Here is a 21,423-nt window from a genome sequence, read left to right as displayed (position 1 = left end):
TCGTGTTTTCTGGGCACTTCCAGGGCTGCTTATCTGGAAGTCAGAACAGAATGTCCCAGAGGAATAGATCAAGCCCATCTGGTCATTCTGTCTTTAAACTATTTGCTAATCTTGCTGAACTAGTTGCACCAGTAATCTCTTTTCAGTAGGTAAGTGTAATTCCACTTCTACAGGTTTTTCATTACTTGAAGGATGTTGTTGTTTTTCCACAGGAAATTAATTTAGGTCAAATTGTGTATTACCTGACCTTATGTTACTAGCTCTACCTTGTCCACAGAGAACAAGAGGTGTTTCCTCAATACAGATTTCTAAGGTAATGTCTTGACAATCAGATTCTTTCTTGCAGCACTTGCACTGAAGTGACAGATAGTCTAACTTTCTAAAACACCAAAAGCTCAATCTTCTTATGCAATAGAAGACACAAATATAAAAGTGTATGAAACAACAAACCAAGTTACAAAATATGCAAAACACTTAAAAGCATGGCATGCCACCTCAGAGAAAACAGTGATTTGGCTTCTACTGCACAGATGGAAAGAGAGAGAACAACTCTTGGGAGGGAAATAAAAAGTGAGTGAGATTTTTCCTTAGCTGCCAATGCCTGGCATAGGTGGATTAGAAATAAATTTTTAGGAGGTCATAAAAGAGGGTGACACGTATTCATTTGCTGTGGTGTTAGGATGTGGCAGGTGCAATTCTGTCCAGACTTCTCTCTCCCTTGCACCCAGGCCTGCACTCAGACCCACTGTGACCTCTCTTCCTCCCTCCATCTCTCTCCAGCCTGCCCCATCAGGTGCCTGTCACTCCTTCCTTTATCCCTGCTGTTCTCTTCTGCAGTCCCACTCACCTTAGCTGACCTCACTAAGGGCCAGGCCAGGGATGTAAAATCCCTCTCTCTGTTCTTCCACTCACACCTGGAGTTGGAGGAGTGGCATTGAGTAAGCAGGTGGCCTCTCTAAGTCTTCACCTCCACCTTATTTCATGGTTACAGGATTTTGGGAGACTCATTTACTCACGGATAAAGGCTTATAAGACCCATTTTGGCTGCTGTCTAGAGTCAACTGTACCATGTGAGACCAGGAGTATCTTTCCTTCCCTGTGAATGCTAGTATAGCTCACCTGGAAGCTCACAAATATAACTGCAGAGCACTGTATAGCATACGAGAGGAGTTTTCTGAAGAAACGGGACAAGTTCCACCAAAGCTGAAAGCAATGCTGACTTCACAGTCTTTACTGAAAGTGAAAAGTAAGCGATTTTTCCTGAGTTTTGGTTTCAGCTTCAGAGCTCGAGGCAGCCAGCCTAAACACAACTAATTCAGATCTCATCAGTCTGCAGGGACTGCTCACAATTGCAGTATAAATTATATTTCATCTATCTATACCAGAAATCTTATATAATATATAAGATGATAAATATTGGTGACTGATAAATATTGGCTGACGAGTTAAGCTTCTCAGCAAGTCTCTTATCCTCAACAGCCTTCTAAAAATTTCAGTAACACCACATTATAACTGCGCAACAATATTATACAGCTGTCTCATCCAAGCAGTTCATCAAGTATTACCCACAAAGTAATCTGTAAACCTCAGTTTCCATTATGGCATAGTCACCTAGTTTTATTCTGCCCTGCTGGCACTGCTATAATCTTCTTCTACCTTGAATCCCCTAAAACACTTTGCATTTGTGCATCTGCTTGTCCTTGCAGTCCAGTTTTGGAAATCAGGAAGGTTAAGTCAATAATATGATCAGCACGAGAAATATCCCAGCCAGGCACTGCATCTTTTCTTAGCTTTACAGATTTCTGTTAGAGCACCATTTCAAAAATTTTGTAAGAAAATTTTACTTTTTCAGCAACTGAAGTGCATTATATTTACCTAATATGTTTTTCAGATTTTTAAGACTATGTTAATTATAGTGTTTTATAATTCTTTTCCGTTATATTGCTGCCTCTCAAAGAAAACTAGTAGACTACGGTACAATGCAAAAAGCCCTTCTTTTGGGTTCCAAACAGAAGACTAAGTTATCTGCTTTTAGCACTCCTCCAAACATATTTTGTCTTACACCCAGTTTATGTCTAGAAAGAAGGAATAACAAGGAATAAATGTAAAGAGAAGATAACAAAGGTTGAGCAAATGAAAGAGTCTGAAAAAGGAAAGTAATTTTAAAGAGGGAGTACTTCATTTGTAGAGATCAATAGCAAAAAGACCTTCAGTTTACATAAAACAGAGCGTGAGGTGACATCAGTTTGGACCTAAGATACGTGTAAAACAAGATTAAAGTTTTACTTCAAAAAGGCTTTGAATTGTGTTGGTGTGGGATATGTTTAGCAATGACAATTAAAAGAAAGCATTTTCTTTGGTTTACACATGTAATAGGTGGTTTCCTTCTTCCTCTATTCCAAGCAGCTTACAAGTATGATTATTTTGCCCATTTTCTGCCTGAGAAGCTGACAGGCAAATTCTCATGTTCCATTTCTTGCTGTAGGTTTACAGCTTTCATGATATTGTCAGCTACTTCCCTATGCTCTCAGGTAAGACTGCATGCTATAAAAATTTTCAGGATGACCCCCAGGTATGCATTTTGGAGTCCCTGACTAGATTCTTGTCTGAGTACACCATTTTAAAAGTTACATTATTTATTTTTGTGGGTAGCTCAGATACTTTACATTGTAGTTTCTCAGATGAATACCATCTTGCCCCAGTTATTATTACAATGGAAGTTCCAGCTTTCCCCAGTTTCTCACTGTCAGTGCCATACCTTCTCCAGGTATAAGGAGTAACCTCTGGTTACACATCTCTTTCTCTGATGAAGTGGCATCCAGTGATAAGAAATCACTTGGCTTATGCACTTTAACTACCACATTTATTCTCAGGTGTTGTAACAGAACAGTGACTCTCCCTTCAGCCTCACATCTCAAAACATACTCCTCCTCCAGTAAATTCTCAGTCCCACAGAAAAATTCTGTTATACGTTCAATTCCTGCCCAGCAGTAACCAGGCCATGAAGAGCAGGAAGAGCCTGGTAGTAAGTGGAATCTTCTCCAACTCAGAGAATGTCAGCACTAGTAATTATTATTAACAACAGAAGGAATGATAACAGTACTGCAGAGGATTATTCTTGATCCTATTGAAAAAGAACTTGTGCCTGCTTGAACTGACTCCAAACACATAGCCAGTGCCTTTGTACTCTTACAGCAGTTAAAAAATAAACAATGGCTAAATTAATTTCTTGCAATTATTAAAAATACGCAATGGAGCCCAGCATCACAGAACTAGATTACAGCTGCAGAAAGCTCTGCTTGTGTGCCCTTGGGACTCCAGTTTCAGATGACCACTACAAAGCTCTTGCTAGCAGGGAGCAAAAAGAAATGGTCAGCAAGGAGAGTTCTGTGACTGAAGTCTATTAAAGTCTAAGCTAGTTACCAAATCTTTGACCCTCCTCCCTCCTGCCTTTTTTTTTTGCACTTACCTCCTCTAGCTTTTATGAACATTTTTCCATGGCATCCAGGGAAGATGAGGAAACTCATTAAACCAACTGCCTGGTACAGTGAAATTGGTTAGGCACAAAGTCCTCTAAGTCATTCCAAAGATACAGTTTGTTGTTTTTACAAGTAAAACAGTTTCAGATAGCAGTAGGGCTTCAGGGTTGACTTCAACCTCTTCCAGTTACACAAACTGATTGTATATAGTTAATCCAGTTATTAACAAACATGTTATTTTGTCAACATCAATGAAAAAGAAGGAATTTATTAGCTATTACATGACAATACAAGGGCAGCTGAGCTCTGGGGATGGCATACAGAACTTCACTCTCTCCTGACTCAAAATTTTAAAGAGATGTTAACTAGGGTCCTTCTTTCCTGCTGATCTTATTTCTCTGACATTAGGTCATTCTGAGCAATTTGGACTGAATTCTGTAGGTCAGTTTCAAATAAAAGTTGAATGGGTGAAGTTTCATGTTGTTACTTAACCTACAAAAATATTCTATTTTACTCTGAAGCACAGACGCATCAGGATTCAGAGGTAATGCTAAAGCAGCTGGTTTTCTTCCAGCTTTCCTTTCTTTCATGGAGGAAAGTCAGAAAGAAATTGCCTTTTCCTTGTTATTAGAAAGCATGAGAGCCTGTAATTTCTCCATAGATAATCCCCTGCTAATGAAAAGTACAAGTATGCCTGAAAAGTACCACGAAGATGACTGCTACTGCTGAACCCAGGACAAGGTGATGAGTAGCTCTGGAAATGTTGTCTGCTTCAGCTCTCACAGAACCGTAAGGTGATAAATAATTATATTCTTAATCTCTCTGCTCTTTCGAGGAATGTGTTTAGAGTTAATGGGAAAAAAAAAAAAAAGTAGAGTGATCCAAAAAGTCCTTTTAATTTCTTCACAGAACTCCACTTGAGAGACACTTTCAAACTTTGTGATAGCCGAAAAAGAGAAAGAGAGCCTGAGTCCCCCTTGTGCCTAACCAATTTCTTGCCATGAATATCACACCAGCAAAAATGTACTATTTCTAGCCCAGACAATTAAAATTACAAGGGCTAGTGCTTGTGAAGAAAAAGCTGTGTGAGACAAAGCATCAATAAGATTTTCCTTGACAAAGTCTTTGAATGAAGGAACTTGTGTTAACATTTATGTCATTTATGGCCCTGTTGGAGATTTTGCCAGTTCAATGGCCAAAGGTATCAATCTTAACACACAACAAAAGTTAATTATTAATCCAAATGAAAATCTGTACATGATAAAATTTTATTACTTTTGCAATAACATGTCTGCAGCCAGCAACCTAAAAATCTCTTTCTAATGTAGCAGTGACAGAAAACATCGTGCACAAGTCCATGGGACCTGATGAAGTCCATCCATGGGTCCTGAAGGAGCTGGCAAATGAAGTTGCTAAGCCACTGGCCATCATATTTGAAAAATCATGGCAGTCAGGTGAAGTTCCTGACGACTGGAAAAAGGGAAATATAACCCCCATTTTCAATACAGGGAAAATGGATGACCCAGAGAATTATAGACCAGTCAGTCTCACCTCTGTGCCTGGCAAAATCCTGGAGCAGATTTTCCAAGGCATGTGAAGGCACATGAAAATCAACAAGGTGCTTGGTGACAGCCAGCATGGCTTCACTAAGGGGAAATCCTGCCTGACCAATTTGGTGGCCTTCTATGATGGGGCTACAGAACTGATGGACAGGGGTAGAGCAGCTGATGTCATCTACCTGGACTTGTGCAAAGCATTCGACACTGTCCCACTTGACATCCTTGTCTCTAAACTGGAGAGACATCAATTTGATGGATGGACCACTCGGTGGATAAAGAACTGGCTGGATGGCCGCACACAAAGAGTCGTTGTCAATGGCTCAATGTCCGGCTGGAGACCAGTAACAAGTGGTGACCCCCAGGGATTGGTGTTGGGACCGGTCTTGTTTAACATCTTTGTTGGTGACATGGACAGTGGGATTGAGTGCACCCTCAGCAAGTTTGCCGATGACACCAAGGTGTGTGGTTCGGTTGACACGCTGGAGGGAAGGAATGCCATCCAGAGGGACCTCCACACGCTTGTGAGGTGGGCTGATGCCAACCTCATGAAGTTTAACCATGACAAGTGCAAGGTCCTACACCTGGGTTGGAGCAATCCCAGGCACAGCTACAGGTTGGGCAGAGAAGAGATTCAGAGCAGGCCTGCGGAGAAGGACTTGGGGGTGTTGGTCGATGAGAAAATGAACATGAACCGGCTTCAGTGTGCTCTCGCTGCCCAGAAAGCCAACGGTATCCTGGGCTGCATCAAAAGGAGCGTGACCAGCAGGTCGAAGGAGGTGATCCTGCCCCTCTACTCTGCTCTTGCGAGACCTCACCTGGAGTATTGTGTGCAGTTCTGGTGTCCTCAACATAAAAAGGACATGGAACTGTTGGAACAAGTCCAGAGGAGGGCCACAAGGATGATCAGGGGACTGGAGCACCTCCCGTATGAAGACAGGCTGAGAAAGTTGGGGCTGCTCAGCCTGGAGAAGAGAAGGCTGCATGGAGATCTCATAGCAGCCTTCCAGTATCTGAAGGGGGCCTATAAGGATGCTGGGGAGGGACTCTTCATTAGGGACTGTAGTGATGGGATAACAGGTTAAAACTTAAACAGGGGAAGTTTAGCTTGCATATAAGGAGGAAGTTCTTTACTGTGAGGGTGGTGCGACACTGGAATGGGTTGCCCAGGGAAGCCGTGAATGCTCTATCCCTGACGGTGTTAAGGCCAGGTTGTAGAGCCTTGGGTGGCATGGTTTAGTGTGAGGTGTCCCTGCCCATGTCAGGGGAGTTGGAACTTGATGATCTTAAGGTCCTTTCCAACCCTAACTATTCTATGATTCTGTGATTCTATGAATCTAAACATGAGCAGGCAGTGTGTGCTTGCAGCCCAGAAAGCCAACCATATCCTGGGCTGCATCAAAAGGAGCATGACCAGCAGGTCGAAGAAGGTGATCCTGCCCCTCTACTCTGCTCTTGTGAGACCTCACCTGGAGTATTGTGTGCAGTTCTGGGGTCCTCAACATAAAAAGGACATGGTACTTTTGGAGCAAGTCCAGAGAAGGGCCACAAGGATGATCACGGGACTGGAGCACCTCCCATATGAAGTAAGGCTAAGAAAACTGGGGCTGTTCAGCCTGGAGAAGAGAAGGCTGCGTGGAGACCTCATAGCAGCCTTCCAGTATCTGAAGGGGGGCCTATAAGGATTCTGCAGAGGGACTCTTCATCAAGGACCGTATCGGTAGGATCAGGGATAACGGGTTTAAACTTAAAGAGGGAGGTTTAGAGTGTATATAAGGAAGAAGTTCTTTACTGTGAGGGTGGTGAGGCACTGGAATGGGCTGCCCAAAGAAGTGATAAATGCTCCGTTTCTGGTGGTGTTCAAGGCCAGGTTGGACAGAGCATTGGGTGACTGGATCTAGTGTGAGGCGTCCCTGCCCATGGCAGGAGGGTTAGAACTATATTTATGGTCCTTTCCAACCCTAACCATTCTATGATTCATTAACTAACCTCAAATTCCTTTTATTCCCTTCATGTTATAAAGGTAAGTAACATTAACAAAAGTAGCTATGGTTACGACCACAAATACAGTCATATGAGGATACCTGATTATGATCCAAGTCAGTCCTGAAGTCAACTAATTCATGTATTTTTAGCTATTCCCTCTGCTGAAATAGTGCACTTGCTAATACATTAGTGCTCTCTCTCAACAAAATGTCATCAAACCACTACCACAAAAGATATTCCTCATACGCAGAGTTATTCAGCAGAGGTAAATGCAATCAATCGGGAACAGCCTCTTCCCAGACAGTTTGCAACAGTGGAGTTACTTCCACAGGTATGTAAATGATAATATTCTGAAAGTTGTACAAGACAAACAGTAAAGTCCATTTGCTGCCCTAAAGTGCCTTCTGCATTAGATTAGCAATTGTAGGGCAGCTGTGAAGTGGTGTCTGGTTAGGCAACACAACTGATTTATAAACAGGAGACTGCTACCTTCCTGAACAAAATCAAGAGGCAACTGCTATAAGCATTATTCATACCCCACTGATCTTGTTCCACCAAAAACCTATGGTGGCACTGAAAACCTTTATACAAATCTAGGAGCACAAAGGAAAAATTATATAAGCTAACTGTGGGGTTTTACTTGACTACTATTACTCTCTTGAAATTTGGCCTCCCTCTTTTCAGTCTAACACAGAGCTGAAAGGCTGCTTCAATAACTGCAAATTATCTAAAGAGAAATCAGTTATTGTCTAGTTTCAATAAAAATGCTGAAATAAAATTTAAAAAATGAGGACAGGACACAATATCATGATCTACTGCCATTTACTGGCATCTGTCTGTCACCTTATGCACATATTTATAGGCTGGGAAGGCAGAATAAACATACGTATTAGAGGAGACAGTCAAGTACACACACTTCAATCAACTGGAAAATTGACCTGCCACGATCCCATGACCCAAAATAATACACCTTTTACAAACAACTGAAAAGAATGACATTTTTTATAAAAATTGTTTTCAAAATGGACAGTAAACTGCTAAGAAAAGCTTTAGCTACATCAACCCAATACTGTGATTAAAGAGAAATGAAATAGATTTCTACTGTGTGAGAGGAGGCACAGATCTTCAATAGCTCAGAAAATGTAATGTGGAACAATTTTTCCATCAGGAAAGAGAAATCAGTGTTACAGTTCTTTCATAAGAGGAATTTGGAAGAAAAGTTATTAATCAGCATCTCGTTAAAACACATGAATTCATAAAACTGAATAGCAAAGTTATTAGACTTTCTGACATGTTAATTTGATACGTCCATGAAGATAAGGACTTCTGAGTTTATTAACAGCAACTGTTCACTCTTACAAATTACCTATGATATTTTTTTGTTTTTCAGTGTATTCAACAATGAATTACAAGCCAGAATGAAAGTTAATAAAAACTTAAAAAATATTTTTAAAGCTGTGGTAGGACAATTTTGTTCACTTACCTGAAATACTAAACTAATGCTCTGAAAATAACAAAATACCTGAAAAGACAGTATCTACTTTCAGGAAAACTATCTTACAGATTGTCATCAGAAAGGCATATTCTCCTCCCTATCCAAAGCAATTCAATCTATGAAGTCATAAAACCTTCTCTTACTACCAGCAACATAGGTGATGTATTGAGAAAACATGTAGGGATTTAGAACTAGATCAACAGGAGAGTTGAGAAATAAAGCAACTCTTCCATCAGCCAAAATGGAGAGATGTCAGCTGGAGTCAACTTCCAACTAAATACAACTTTTAACTGATGAATAAAAAACTGTACGTGATCCAGCAGTGTGCACTTGCAGCCCAGAAAGCCAACTGTATGCTGGGCTGCATCAGAAGAAGCAGGACCAGCAGGTCAAGGGAAGACATTCTGCTCTGTTGAGACTCAACACAGGAAAGACATGGACCTGCTGGAGATGGTCCAAAGGAGGGCCACAGAAATGACCACAGGGATGGAACACTCCCCTCTGAGGGAGGCTGAGGGAGTTGGGGTTGTTCAGCCTGGAGAAGAAAAGGCTCTGAGAAGACCCTACTGTAGTTAAAAGGCTTTCCAGTACTTAATGGGGGCTTATAAGAAAGATGGGTACAGACATTTTATCAGGGCCTATTGCAACAGCACAAGAGGTATTTAACTAAAAGAGGGTAGATTCAGACTAGATGTAAGGAAGAATTTATTTATTATGAGGGTGGTGAAACACTGGAAAAGGTTGCCCAGAGAGACACTAGATGCCCCATCCCTGGAAATATTCAATGTGAGGTTGGACAGGTCTCTGAGCAACATGACCTAGTCGATGTCCCTGCTTGTTGCACGGGTTTGGACAGTATGTCCCTTCTAATCCAAATGATCCTATGATTTTATGATTTGCCCCTAGGAAAAATAAAAATATTTTTAAAAACACTGTGAATACAGAAGTTTCACACCAGGCTTTAACTGTGACTATCAGGAAAAAAGAAAAAAAAAAAGAAAAAATATTTTGCTCAGAAAACATGAAACGCGTATCAGACAAAGAACGGCACAAACAACATACTTCAACAATGCAATTGTTCATTACTAAAAAGAATGCAATTGTACCACTGAACAATCCATTTTTGATAGTGAATTTGAAAACATATTGAAAACATACTCGTATTTCACATATTGAAAACAAGTGATTTCATTGCTCTCACAGATTGTACCAAAGTTCCTTCCATTCTTGGTGCTGAAAGTTTATCATAGAATCATAGAACAGTTAGGGTTGGAAAGGACCTTAACATCATCCAGTTCCAACCCCCCCTCTAATAACTAATTCCCAAGACATCTTGCAATAGGAAGCATTCATGAATGAACGTGTCAATAACTGTTTCCTATTGCAGGGCTCACTGGGAATGCTTTACAATACTTCTTAGGAGTTTACAGACTCTTAGTCACATAAAAAAAAAACAAATTGGCTTTTTTTGAACATATTTTGCTGCCCCTTTTCAAAATATCACAGCAGACAACTAAACACAAGCATGAAACGGAGTCAATGACCTTGCTGTATTTACTTACCATGTACCACATGCTTGGCCACTTGGGATCATTGAAATAAGTGGATTGGGTACCACCAGGTTTATAATCCCTCTTTATCCTTCTTTTAACCACCTGCTGTTGTATCCACTCCACCTGCCAACCATGAAAACATATGGGAAGTGTTAGGGTTCCATGGAGATTATCATGAAACGTGTGAAATCTTGGGAAGTTTCCCATTACCATAGTCCAAGGCATATTTCATGTTAAGGAGTTCATTTTGGCAGTGGGAATGCACAGCTCACCTTGGCATACTGTTCACGAACGAATATATCCAATTTACTCAAATGTTACAAATACCCCTGAACAGCTACTTAAATCCCCTGCTTAGAAGGACTTCATTGCCAATCATCTTTTGAAAGCAATTACATCATTATTTTTCATTATTAGACCAGTGCTTCTTTAGAATTTATAAAACCAGTTGCTTTTACAAAATATCACAGTATATTACTATGAGAAATTAATTTCTGATGCAGTGTTTTTTTTGTTTCAGTTTCTTTTTTGTTGTTGTTTTAAGTCTGTTCCTGAAAACAAAAACCCTCAGAAAAATATTCATTTTCCTTAACAATAACATCTAAGTCACCTTCACCACTTGGAGTAAAAGAACCCAAAATTAAACAGTGTTTCTAGCAAAGCGACTCTGTCCAAAGATTCTCTCATCCAGGAACACCTGGAACTCTTTTATTATACTAAGTACTTCCCTGGAAGAAACAGATGGGTACTGAGCAACAAACAGGTCAAATTAAAACAACAGCAACAACAAAAAGAAAGCTTGAAATGGAAAAAGAAATATAAGGGTAAAAAATATAATTCTGAAAGTTTTATTCTTGTCTGTCTGACATTTCTTCAAAGATTCATGACACATCCAGAAAGGATGACCAAAAGAGACATCGACCTTAAAGCAGACAGGACTCTGCAGTTATTCCTGCATTAGTTATTCTAAATGGGAGCTAGTTTCCATAAATGTAAATAATATAAACTATCCACAGAGAAACTCAAGTTATATTTACACACATCTAGCTTCCTGACACCTCATATTTCTCCCGAATTGTTTCAAGGGATATAGCTATAAAAATTCAATTCACCTCTCTTCAAGCAAGACAGCCATCTCCTACTAGCAGCCAACTTTACACCTCTTATTTGTGCTGTTTATGAATATTTGTGTATGTACACAAACATACAAATATATAAAAGAAGTTTACTTTCAACTCAGGTATAGAAATTTTGCTTGAGATCCATACCAAGCCTACCTCTACCATACCACTCTGGCCTCTACTTCTTGGTCAGACAAAAATACAGGAAGATACGCTGAATTCTCCATGACAGGATTCTTAGGACATTCCTTATAGAGGCTGGCAACAAGGCTTCATAGTTTTCTTTATAAAGAAGAAATGAATTTTTCCCCTTCCCAAGAATTAACTTCAGGTCAAGATCAGAGACCCTGGGCATCTAATATGGCATTAGGGACTGCTGTGCCTCAAGGCTCCTATATGAACTCCCAGTAATAGAGTAACTGTGAGAAGGTTTTGAAAAACACCATTCTTTTGTAAATGGAGCCAGAGAGTGTAAAATATTCAAAAAGCCTGTGCAACACACAAGTTTAAGCAGAACAACCTAATACCATATCTATACGGATAAATGAAAGGGACTTTCCTCACAAGACACATTGCAAAACTCTTTACAGTCACTGTGAGAATGTGTTGTCTCATTTACTGCCTATTCAGCTGCAAGTATCTGCTGACTGTCAAAGACTGAAACATACAGGCAACATAGTATTTGTGCAGACTGATATATGCATACATTGATGACTCAAAAAACATTCAATTAATTCCTTTTCTGTTTCCTTTATTCCAGACAACTTTATCAATAATACTTTTAAGACAGTTTAGTCCAAGCAATCATAAACACTGTGTCACTGCACAATACAAGTTTATTTGAACAATAATTTGACACAGAAGGATTTTGTATATATGTGGGTTTTTATGCTCATGCATATAATTTGTACAAGAGCTTGTCCCAGCTGAGTTAATCTATAAGCCTGTACTATAGTAGGTGGTTAGATTTAAGTGAGATATGGATGATTATTATTTTTTTTTAACCTTATCTAATGCCTTTGTGACTATACTTTAGATTATGTACATGTTGCAGGGCCTGCCTCTCTTACATGATAGATATTGTCCATAATTCCTATTTCTTCAGCTCCTAGCAAGTTAAGGAAAACATATGAAACAGTACTTCTGTAGAAGAGCTGTGCAGCTTGCACAATCAACCCAAAGCCAGAAAAGGAAACATAGCTTCTTCTCTTCCCATAAGACCCGACAACAATTTTATGTATGCATAAAATTACTATAATTAAGATAGCCATTTGATTTTATACAAATACAGAGGGGGATAAATAGCATGTCTGCCTGAGTATGCATATAGCTCTCTAATGCAGATAGCTCTCTAATGATGGAACTGAATAGGACAGAATAATTTCAGTTGGAAGAGACCTACAGCTATCATCTAGTCCAACTGCCTGACCACATCAGGGCTCACCAAAAGTTAGCCTATTACTGAGGGCATTATCCAAATACCTCTTAAAACACTGACAGGCCTGGGGCATCAACAACCTCTGTAGGAAGCTTGCTCCAGTGTTTGACCTCCCTCTCAGTAAAGAAATGTTTCCCAATGACCAGCCTGAACCTCCCATCGTGGTTTGAGCCATTCCCACACATCCTGTTGCTGAAGAGATGAGCACCCCCTCTCCACCTCCCCTCCTCAGGAAGATGCAGAGAGCAATGAGCTCACCCCTCTGCCCCCTTTCGTTCAAAACAGACAAAGCTGGTGTAAAATACTAGGTCTCACTTTGAGCGCTACAGATATCCACACCAGTGAAAGGGAGAAGTCAAAATGACCTTCACCAGTGACTGTGCACTGGTAAGAGGGAGACAGTACAGAATGCTCGACAGAGTAACCTAAACTATCACAACATGCGTAATCGCAGTCCTGATTATAGCCTTGTCTGGAAGACTTTTACCAAACACCATATGTTAAGATCTGCTTACTGACTGTTCTTATTCTGAATATGTACTGATACAGACATCTAGAATACAATAAAAACATCACAGGAAGACAATTTTCTGATCTGAGAATTCAGTGTATAAAATCTGATTTACAGAAAATACTATTGCTATATAAAAAGAACAACTTATTCCACTGAACCACAAGGTCTGGAGTTTTTCTCTAGTAACTGAACAGAAAAACTTGCCATTTTAGGTTAAATTGTACAATGACTGAGTTATATTAATAAACACAAGGTCAAGACTCAGCAGTTATTTAAGTATTCTGTCATATATTTCCTTTGAGTACTTTATTGGTACTCATTCACACATCACTGTCAAATGCCTCATGTATCTTGGATTTGTTTGATTCTATATGTTAAGAGCTCATTTGTATAAAAATATTTTCTTTTTTAAAGTCTCCACACTTTCTAAGGCTTTTCATTTCTAAGGAAAATCTCTGGAGTAATTGATTACATAGATTCTTATTTCCTGCCAAAAAGAGACTCTATGCAAACAATGAGGTGCATTTTAACATTTCCATAAAGTCACACTTACTGAGGGGGAACAGTGAAAATTTTCCCATTGACTTCAGCTTCAAAAGTTCCATTTCCTGAATGTCTAGAAATCAAAGCCAAGCCAGATGGGAGACCAAAATATTTTTAAGAAACCGCCATTTCCAGTCTCCTCACTTCAGCACTCACAGGGTAGTTCTGTGCATGATGCAGCTCTTCTTCGCAGACCAGCATGGAACAGTGCTATGGCATAAAAGCTGCTCTGAGCTAATTCAAGCCTACCACTCTTCTATACTGTTTAAAGTGCTAAAAATTATAATGAAATGTTATCTCTGTGTGAAGCAAAACCGCTTTCTACCATTTTCACTCTTGTTGATTCAACAGAATTCTCGGGAAAGGCACACCATGTCAGTATGCTGCAGTAAGACCTCTTCCAGTATAATAAACTCCGGGGGAAAAAAAAAGTTTGAAAAATTAAAAAAAAAAACCAAACTGAAAAAATAATCCACCAATTTATCAAAGCAGTGTGATTTTTAACATACAAACACTAGACACCCTTGTGAAAGACTACTTCTTCATACATACCATGAGAGAATCTGCTTGAATAAATATTTTTCAAATTGATTAAAAAATATGTTAAGTCCAGTACATGAAAATGCCATTACTATCAAGCAGAAATTACAGAAAGCTGAAGGTGTAATCCTTTCCATTTTGAGGAAAACAAGCATGGGGAAAAAGCCACTCTAACTCGGAAGTAGGTTAGGCATTTCATACCAGAATCTAAGATTTTTATGTTGCAGAATTAAACATGAAGGTGTGGGTATTCAGTCTGTGAAGAAGAGTTGCTGAAGTTGCCACTCCAAAATGTAATCATGGCTTTTATCCCTTGTACTGCCATCATTCACCTCAATCTGTCCTATGCCTGTAAGAGGAAACAAGAAAGCAGGTGCCACAGGAACACTACAGATTAAAGAAAAAATGAGAGAGAAAACTCAGATAGGGAACGTGGAAAGTACTGCCATGCAGTGAATCTGTATGGAGCCAGGCTGGATCAGCAAAAAGTGCAATGCTCATCTTGTGGAAAGCTGGCACTGAACAAACAGCACTGCAGCACTCCTACCTGGAGTTGGTCTACACAGAAAGTGCTCTGAGTGAGCATCCTCCCTCCATGTGTGCAGGATCCACAATGCATCTGGTACACTTCATTCTTCACTTGCCTAAAGACCCTCAACACCCACACACATGTGAACAGACTTGGCTGGAAAAGGACAGGAGTGAGGCTGGCACTCTCAAAGACAGAAAATGAGACTGTGCTTGGTCCAGAACAGGACATAGGAGAAAAGTCTGTTGTTACAGTTCCTACTCTAGAGGAAATGGATGCCATCACAGGAACCTTGACAGGTTTGAGAGATGGGCCTGGGCAAACAACATGAAAACTAAGAAGGCCAAGTACAAGGTCCTGAATCTGGGTCAGGGCAATCCCAAACATGGATGCAGGCTGGGCAATGAGTGGATTGAGAGTAGCCTGGAAGAGAAGGACTTTGGAATGTTGGTGGATGCAAAACTGAGTATGACCTGGCAGTGTACACTTGCAGCCCAGAAAGCCAACCATATCCTGGGTTGCATCAAAGGGAGCATGACCATTAGGTCGAGGGAGGTAGATTCTCCCCATCTACTCTGCTCTCACAAGAACCGACCTGCAGTACTGCATGCAGCTCTGGGGCCACCAACACAAGAGGGGCATGGAGCTGCTCAAGTTTGTCTAGCAGAGGGCCATGAAGATGATCAGAAGGCTGGACTGACTCTGGACAGGCTGAGAGAGTCAGGGTTGTTTAGCCTGGGGAAGAAAAGGCACTAGGGAGCCCACATAGCAACCTTCCAGTACTTAAAGAGAACCTAAAGGAAAGATGAGGTGGGATTATATCAAGGTTTAACCTCAGCTGACATCTAAGTACCACGCTGTCTCTTGCTCACTCCTTTCTGCCCTCCGCAGGGGCATGAGATGATCAGGAAAAAATTAAAACCAGTGGATAGAGGTAAGAACAGTTGAATACTTAAATTAAAAATATTATTATTGATAATAACAACAGTAATACAATAACTGTCATGAAAAGGGAAATAACAAAAGGAAAGCAAGAAATAAAACCCAAGAAAGACAACTGATGCATAAAACAACTGCTCACCACCCACTGACCAATGCCTAGCCTGTCCCTGAGCAGTGACTGGCCCCTCGCAGCCAACTGTCCCCAGTTTATATATTAAGCATGACATTCTATGGTATGAACTATCCCTTTGGCTAGTTTGGGTCAGTTGTCCCGGCTGTTCTCCCTTCTGGCCTGCTGTGCAACTCCTCATTGGCAAAGTATGAGAGACTGAAAAGTCCTTGACTTAGAGTAAGCACTACCTACCCAGCAACAACTAAAACATCAGTGGTTTATCAAAATTATTCTCATACTAAATCCAAAACACAGCATTGTACCAGCTACTTGAAAATTAACAGAAAATTAACTCTATCCCAGATGAAACCAGGAGAGAATCTTTATCAGGGATTGTATTGGTAAGAAGAGGGGTAATGTTTTTAAGGGTGGTGAGGCACTGGAACAGGCTGCCCAGAGAACCTGTGGATGCCACATCCCTGAAAGCATTCAAGGCCAGGCTGGATGAGGCTTTCAGCAACCTGGTCTAGTGGAAGGTGTCCCTGCCCTTGGCAGCGGGTTGGAACTGGATGATTTTTAAGGTTCCTTCCAACCCTATATCTTTTGACAAAACTCTTTTTTTTACATTTCACATTGTAATGAGGGGAAAAAAAAATAAATAAGTCAATAAATTTAGGATTAAAGTGCATAGAATATACGAATATCCAAGGGCCATGTCCTGGTTACTGAACAACTGAGACACAAGCCATTACTTAGGAATTCAGGAGAGGTATCCAAGACAGTTAGCACACCTCCTCCTGTCCATGTCCTCCTCAGAAGTTGGACTATTCGGCTTAAGAAGAATTTTGTGGGTTTTTTAAATGATAACTAAACCAGGCTATTTTCCTAACCTATCAGTATTGACTTTCAGTAGCAGCAGCCAGTTTGCACCATAAAAACAGATGAACGCTGTTGGGTAGAGTAGCTGCTGACATAGGTCAAGAGCATGAAAAATTATTGAAGGTACCATTTCACAAACTGTAGGGATCTAAAGTTGGATAAAAAGTCAATGAATCTAGCGGTGCTAAGTGATGCATTCTTGTTGGTTAAAAAAGTGCTTCTTCAGCAAGGGTCAATGACAATCCACAATCAAAGCAGTTGTCATAATTAAGCTACATATTCTGAAAAAAGCAAGATAAAAAAGAATCAGATGTTAGGACAGGGTGTGGAGAGAAAAGCAGAGGAGGAAAAAAGGGAGCAGAGAATGCTTGAAATTACCACTTAGGCCCAAAGAAACACATCTTGCACAAAAGCAGGGCAAGCTACCACAGTCTCACCCATGGAACAAAGCTGAAATTCATGCACACTTTTCCACCTCACAGTCACAAAAAAGCCACTCAGTCCTGATACAAATTAAGTGTTTCCACCTACTTAGCCATATCCAAGTAATCCATTATAGCACTATAGCCATATTTCTAAATCTATGAAGTTCAATGATCCTGAAACATATCTGTTTAATATCTTAATGAAAGTAAGATATCTCATGGGTGGTTAACATACTTGAAAACACGCTTTGCTTTTCTGCTGCACCTTCACACCCCCGCAGCTCAGAGCTCTTCAAAAATATCATATAGAATCACAGACTCAAGTAGGTTGGAAAAGGCCTTTAAGATCATCAAGTCCAACCATTACTCCAGCACTGCCAAGACCACCAATAAACCATGTCAGTAACGGCCTCATTTACACAGTTTTTGAACACTTCCACTACAGTGATTCCACCACTTCCCAGGGCAGCCTGTTCCAAGGCTTGATCACCCTTTCTGTGAAGAAATTTTTCCTAATACACAATCTAAATCTCCCCTGGTGCAGGTTGAGGCCATTACCTCTTGTCCTATCACTTGTTGCTTGGGAAAAGAGACCGATCCCCACCTCACTACAACCTCCTTGCAAGTAGTCCCCCTGAGCCTTCTCTTCTCCAGACTAAACACCTCCAGTTCGCTCAAGGGTTTCTCATCAGACTTGTGCTCCAAACCCTTCACCAGCTTTGTTTCCCTTTTCTGGACCTGCTCCAGCACCTCAACATCTCTCTTGTAGTGAGGGGACCAGAACTGAACACAGGATTCAAGCTGCAGCTTCACCAGTGCCCAGCACAGGAGGATGATCACTGCCCTGGCCCTGCTGGCCACAATATTTCTGATACAGGCCAGGATGCCATTGGCCTTCTTGGCTGCCTGGGCACAAGCTGGCTTATGCTCAGCTCCGTCAATCGGCACCCCCAGGTCCTTTTCCGCTAAGCAGCTTTCCAGCCACTCTTCCCAAGCCTGTAGCACTGCATGGGGTTATTGTGGCCCAGGTGCAGGACCTGGCACTTTGCCTTGTTGAACCTCATACCACTGACCACAGCCCATTGATCCAGCCTGTCCAGATCCCTCTGCAGAGCCTTCCTAACCTCCAGCAGATCAACAGTCCCAGCCAACTTGGTGTCGTTCACAAATTTGCTGAAGGTGTGGTCAATCCCTTCATCCAGATCATCAGTGAAGATATCAAACAACAGCCCTGAGGGACACCACTAGTGACCAGTCGCCAGCTAGATGTGACCCATTTACCACCACTCTTTGGGCTCGGCCACGCAGCCAGTTTCCAACCCAGTGAAGAGCACACCTATCGAGGCCATGAGCAGCCAACTTCTCCAGGAGAGGACTGTGGGAGACAGTGTCAAAGGTTTTACTTAAGTCCAAATACAGTGTCCATCGTCAGCCAGGCGGGTCACCTTTAGTAGAAGGAGATCAGTTTGGTCAAGCAGGACCTTCATGACCCCATGCTGACTGGGCTTGATCCCTCCATTGTTCCACATGTGCTTTATGACGTCCCTTAGGATCATCTGATCCATGACCTTCCCTGGCACTGGGGTCAGGCTGACAGGCCTGTAGTTCCCAGGGTCTTCCTTCCTGTCCTTTTTGTAGGGAGGTGTCACACTGGACAACCTCCAATCCTCTGGGACCTGTCCACTAGACCACAACTGCTGACAGATGATGGAGAGTGGCTTAGCAAGCTCCTCTGCCAGCTCCTTCAGCACTCCTGGGTTAAACCCATCCAGCCCCATTGACTTGTAGATGTTTAAGTGTCAATATGTATCAGCTTAAAACTGTGCGTGGCAGCAAAGTCTTCTTCCTGTTTTAGGAGCAAGACCATGGAGGAATAAGATGGGAGAGTAAAGGGCACAGCTCAGACAGAAATGGGGAGGCACAGTCACTGTCCCAGGGCAACTGCTGGGAAGTACAAGCATCATACTGAAATTCCGGAGAAGCTCAGCACTTCTGCTGCTGGCCAGGGCTCCTTTCCACTGGAAAACCAGGGAATAATTAAAGACAGAAAGACCCACATTTTCTTTCCTTTGGGAAGTCTCTGCACATTTTCTATTCATAGGTGCAACTGTAGCAACTGCTGAGTGAACACGGCCACAGCCTCTGCCCAACCTCCCATCTTGAGTGCTGTACCACAGCAGACCACAGAGCAGCTTGAAATTACAGCATGAACATCGCACAGCAGCTTTGTGGCAGAGTTGAGAACAAGTTCCAGGGAGCCTGAGCTCCTGCCTCGTGGCTTCCAGCAGCACCAACCCCAGCTGTTGTAGCAAAGCATGTCTCAAGCAGTTGGGGATTTTTCCCTTTCTGAGATCTTAAGTGCCCATATCAGCTCAGATGCTTTGGTTCAGCTTTTGAAACGGCCCAGCCTTGGAAAAGTGAGGAAAAATCTTTACTGCTCCAGCTGAAAAGCAACTCCTATGTTTATACACTGCACTTTATAGACACAGGTCATTCAACTCAACAGCTACAAGGTAACACAATTTGAAAAAAACCCTAACTGATATGTCTGCTTGGTAGAGTACCTAAAGCTCTGCTTACGCTGTGTCCTGGGTCCAGCAGTAGCAGTCATGTTTCTCCTTCGTGGTAGCTGGTGCAGTGCTGTGTTTTGACTTCCAGCCTGGGAACAGTGTTGGTGAAACCAACGGTTTTGGTTGTTGCTAAGTGACGTTTACCCTGACCAAGGACTTTGTGAGGCTCTTGCTCTGACAGGGAGGAGGGGAAGCCGGGAGGAAGCAGAGACGGGGCGCCTGACCCAGGCTAGCCAAAGAGGTATTCCATACCACAGCACGTCATGCCCGGGGTGGGGGGTAACTGGGAGTTACCCGGAAGGACACGGGCTTCCAGGTGGGACTCGTTTCTTGGCCGGTGGTATCGTATTCTCTCCCCTTGTTATTTTCCCTTATCATTGTTGTCGTTGGTGGTAGCGGTGGTGATTTGTGTTGTACATTGGTTGCTGGACTGTTCTTGTCTCAACCCGTGGGAGTTGCACCCTTTCGATCCTCCTCCCTGTTCCTCCGGGAGCAGGGAAGGGGAGAGCCCCGGTGGGGGGGGGGGCCCTCAATTGTTGTCAGCTCGGCACCACTCACTGGGAGTGAGTGAACAAGTTGCCTGACTGGGTTTAAACCACGACACGCTGTTACAAACAATGTTAGTTTATCTAGTCTTGGGACAGTATAAACATCCAAAATTTCAATACCACAAAGATTAGTACTAATATCACGCCGAATGCAAACCGATATAACTCTAACTTAGGCCTAAAATGGAATCTTAATAAACTGATGCTAAATCCAGCATCCACTAGGGGATAAATCTTTAAGCTTTCTAAACTTAATTAGCTCTGGAGTCTAAGATCTGGCAGTTGAAATATCTTGGGGTTTATGTTTGTGTTACTGTAGCAAGCAATGATGATAGCTAAAAAAAAAAAGAAAGAAAGAAAGAAACAAAAACCCAAACCCAAAAGCCAGCAAAAAAACCTAAACCAAAATGGTAGAAATTTCTGATCGATTCTTTTTCTTTCCTTAGGCTACTCCTACAACTCTTGTCATAAATCATTTAAGTCCTTCAGACATTCACACATGCTAATTTAAAATGGCCTTCAATCATTTACTGAATGGTTTCTTAGGAAGACAGATCTCTCCCATGGCGTCAAATTCAAATGTAAAAAAAACAGCGTAATTCCAAAGGTATGGATTCAGTCAAGGGTTTGCCATAGTTTCTATTGCCATAGATATTCACTGAGAATTACTGAGAGAGTAAAAGTATTCAATAATTAAGTGACGCATAATATCCAATAGTGGTACACTGGTCTTGCCAAAGCGAATGTTTCTCCTGAGTAGTGTCTTCATTGACCAAAAACTCTTGAAATTGTCCTCATATAATACTGCTGCTTTCTACAAAGGAAGAAACTATCACTTATTACTTGTGTATTTCCTGGAAAAATTCAGTTACAAAGCACATCCTAAGTACCACATCAAGCCGTCAGGGAAGTTTGCTGCTATTAAAATACTGATTGTTGCAGCTCTTAAACATCATCACCACCACCTAAAATAATCTGCAAAGAGCTACCTGTTAAAGACACATACAGGTAGTCTGAGAAAACACTGCAATCCAACCCCAAGGCAAATGAAAAAAGACTGAAGCTTCTTCTCCTACATTCAGTGGGCTGAAGAAAAGCAAATGTTTTTTCACCTGAAGTACTATTCCCACACCTCACGAATCACTGACAGGGCTTCCAGCGGGGCCGCATCTCTCAATTTCTGCAAGTCAGAC

At 41.5% G+C, this 21,423-nt stretch overlaps 1 protein-coding gene across 2 annotated transcripts in view; it reads right to left on the bottom strand.

Annotated features, from left to right (window-relative positions):
- The window catches only part of PCSK5 (proprotein convertase subtilisin/kexin type 5), a 259,399-nt gene that overhangs the window by 196,645 nt on the left and 41,331 nt on the right, over positions 1-21,423 (bottom strand). For both annotated transcript variants that reach the window (XM_061470825.1, XM_061470826.1), the window contains exon 3: positions 10,079-10,192. In XM_061470825.1, the coding sequence (XP_061326809.1) occupies positions 10,079-10,192 (114 nt within the window). The remainder of the gene's footprint in view (positions 1-10,078; positions 10,193-21,423) is intronic.

The sequence above is a fragment of the Pezoporus flaviventris genome, unplaced genomic scaffold (genome assembly GCF_033815535.1).
Source record: "Pezoporus flaviventris isolate CSIRO_AGI_PZ_B2104156 unplaced genomic scaffold, CSIRO_AGI_Pfla_v1 ptg000064l, whole genome shotgun sequence".
In the NCBI taxonomy this organism is placed as follows: domain Eukaryota; kingdom Metazoa; phylum Chordata; class Aves; order Psittaciformes; family Psittacidae; genus Pezoporus; species Pezoporus flaviventris.
The sequence above is the reverse complement of the archived record's forward strand: the minus strand, read 5'-3'. Positions and strand labels throughout refer to the sequence as shown.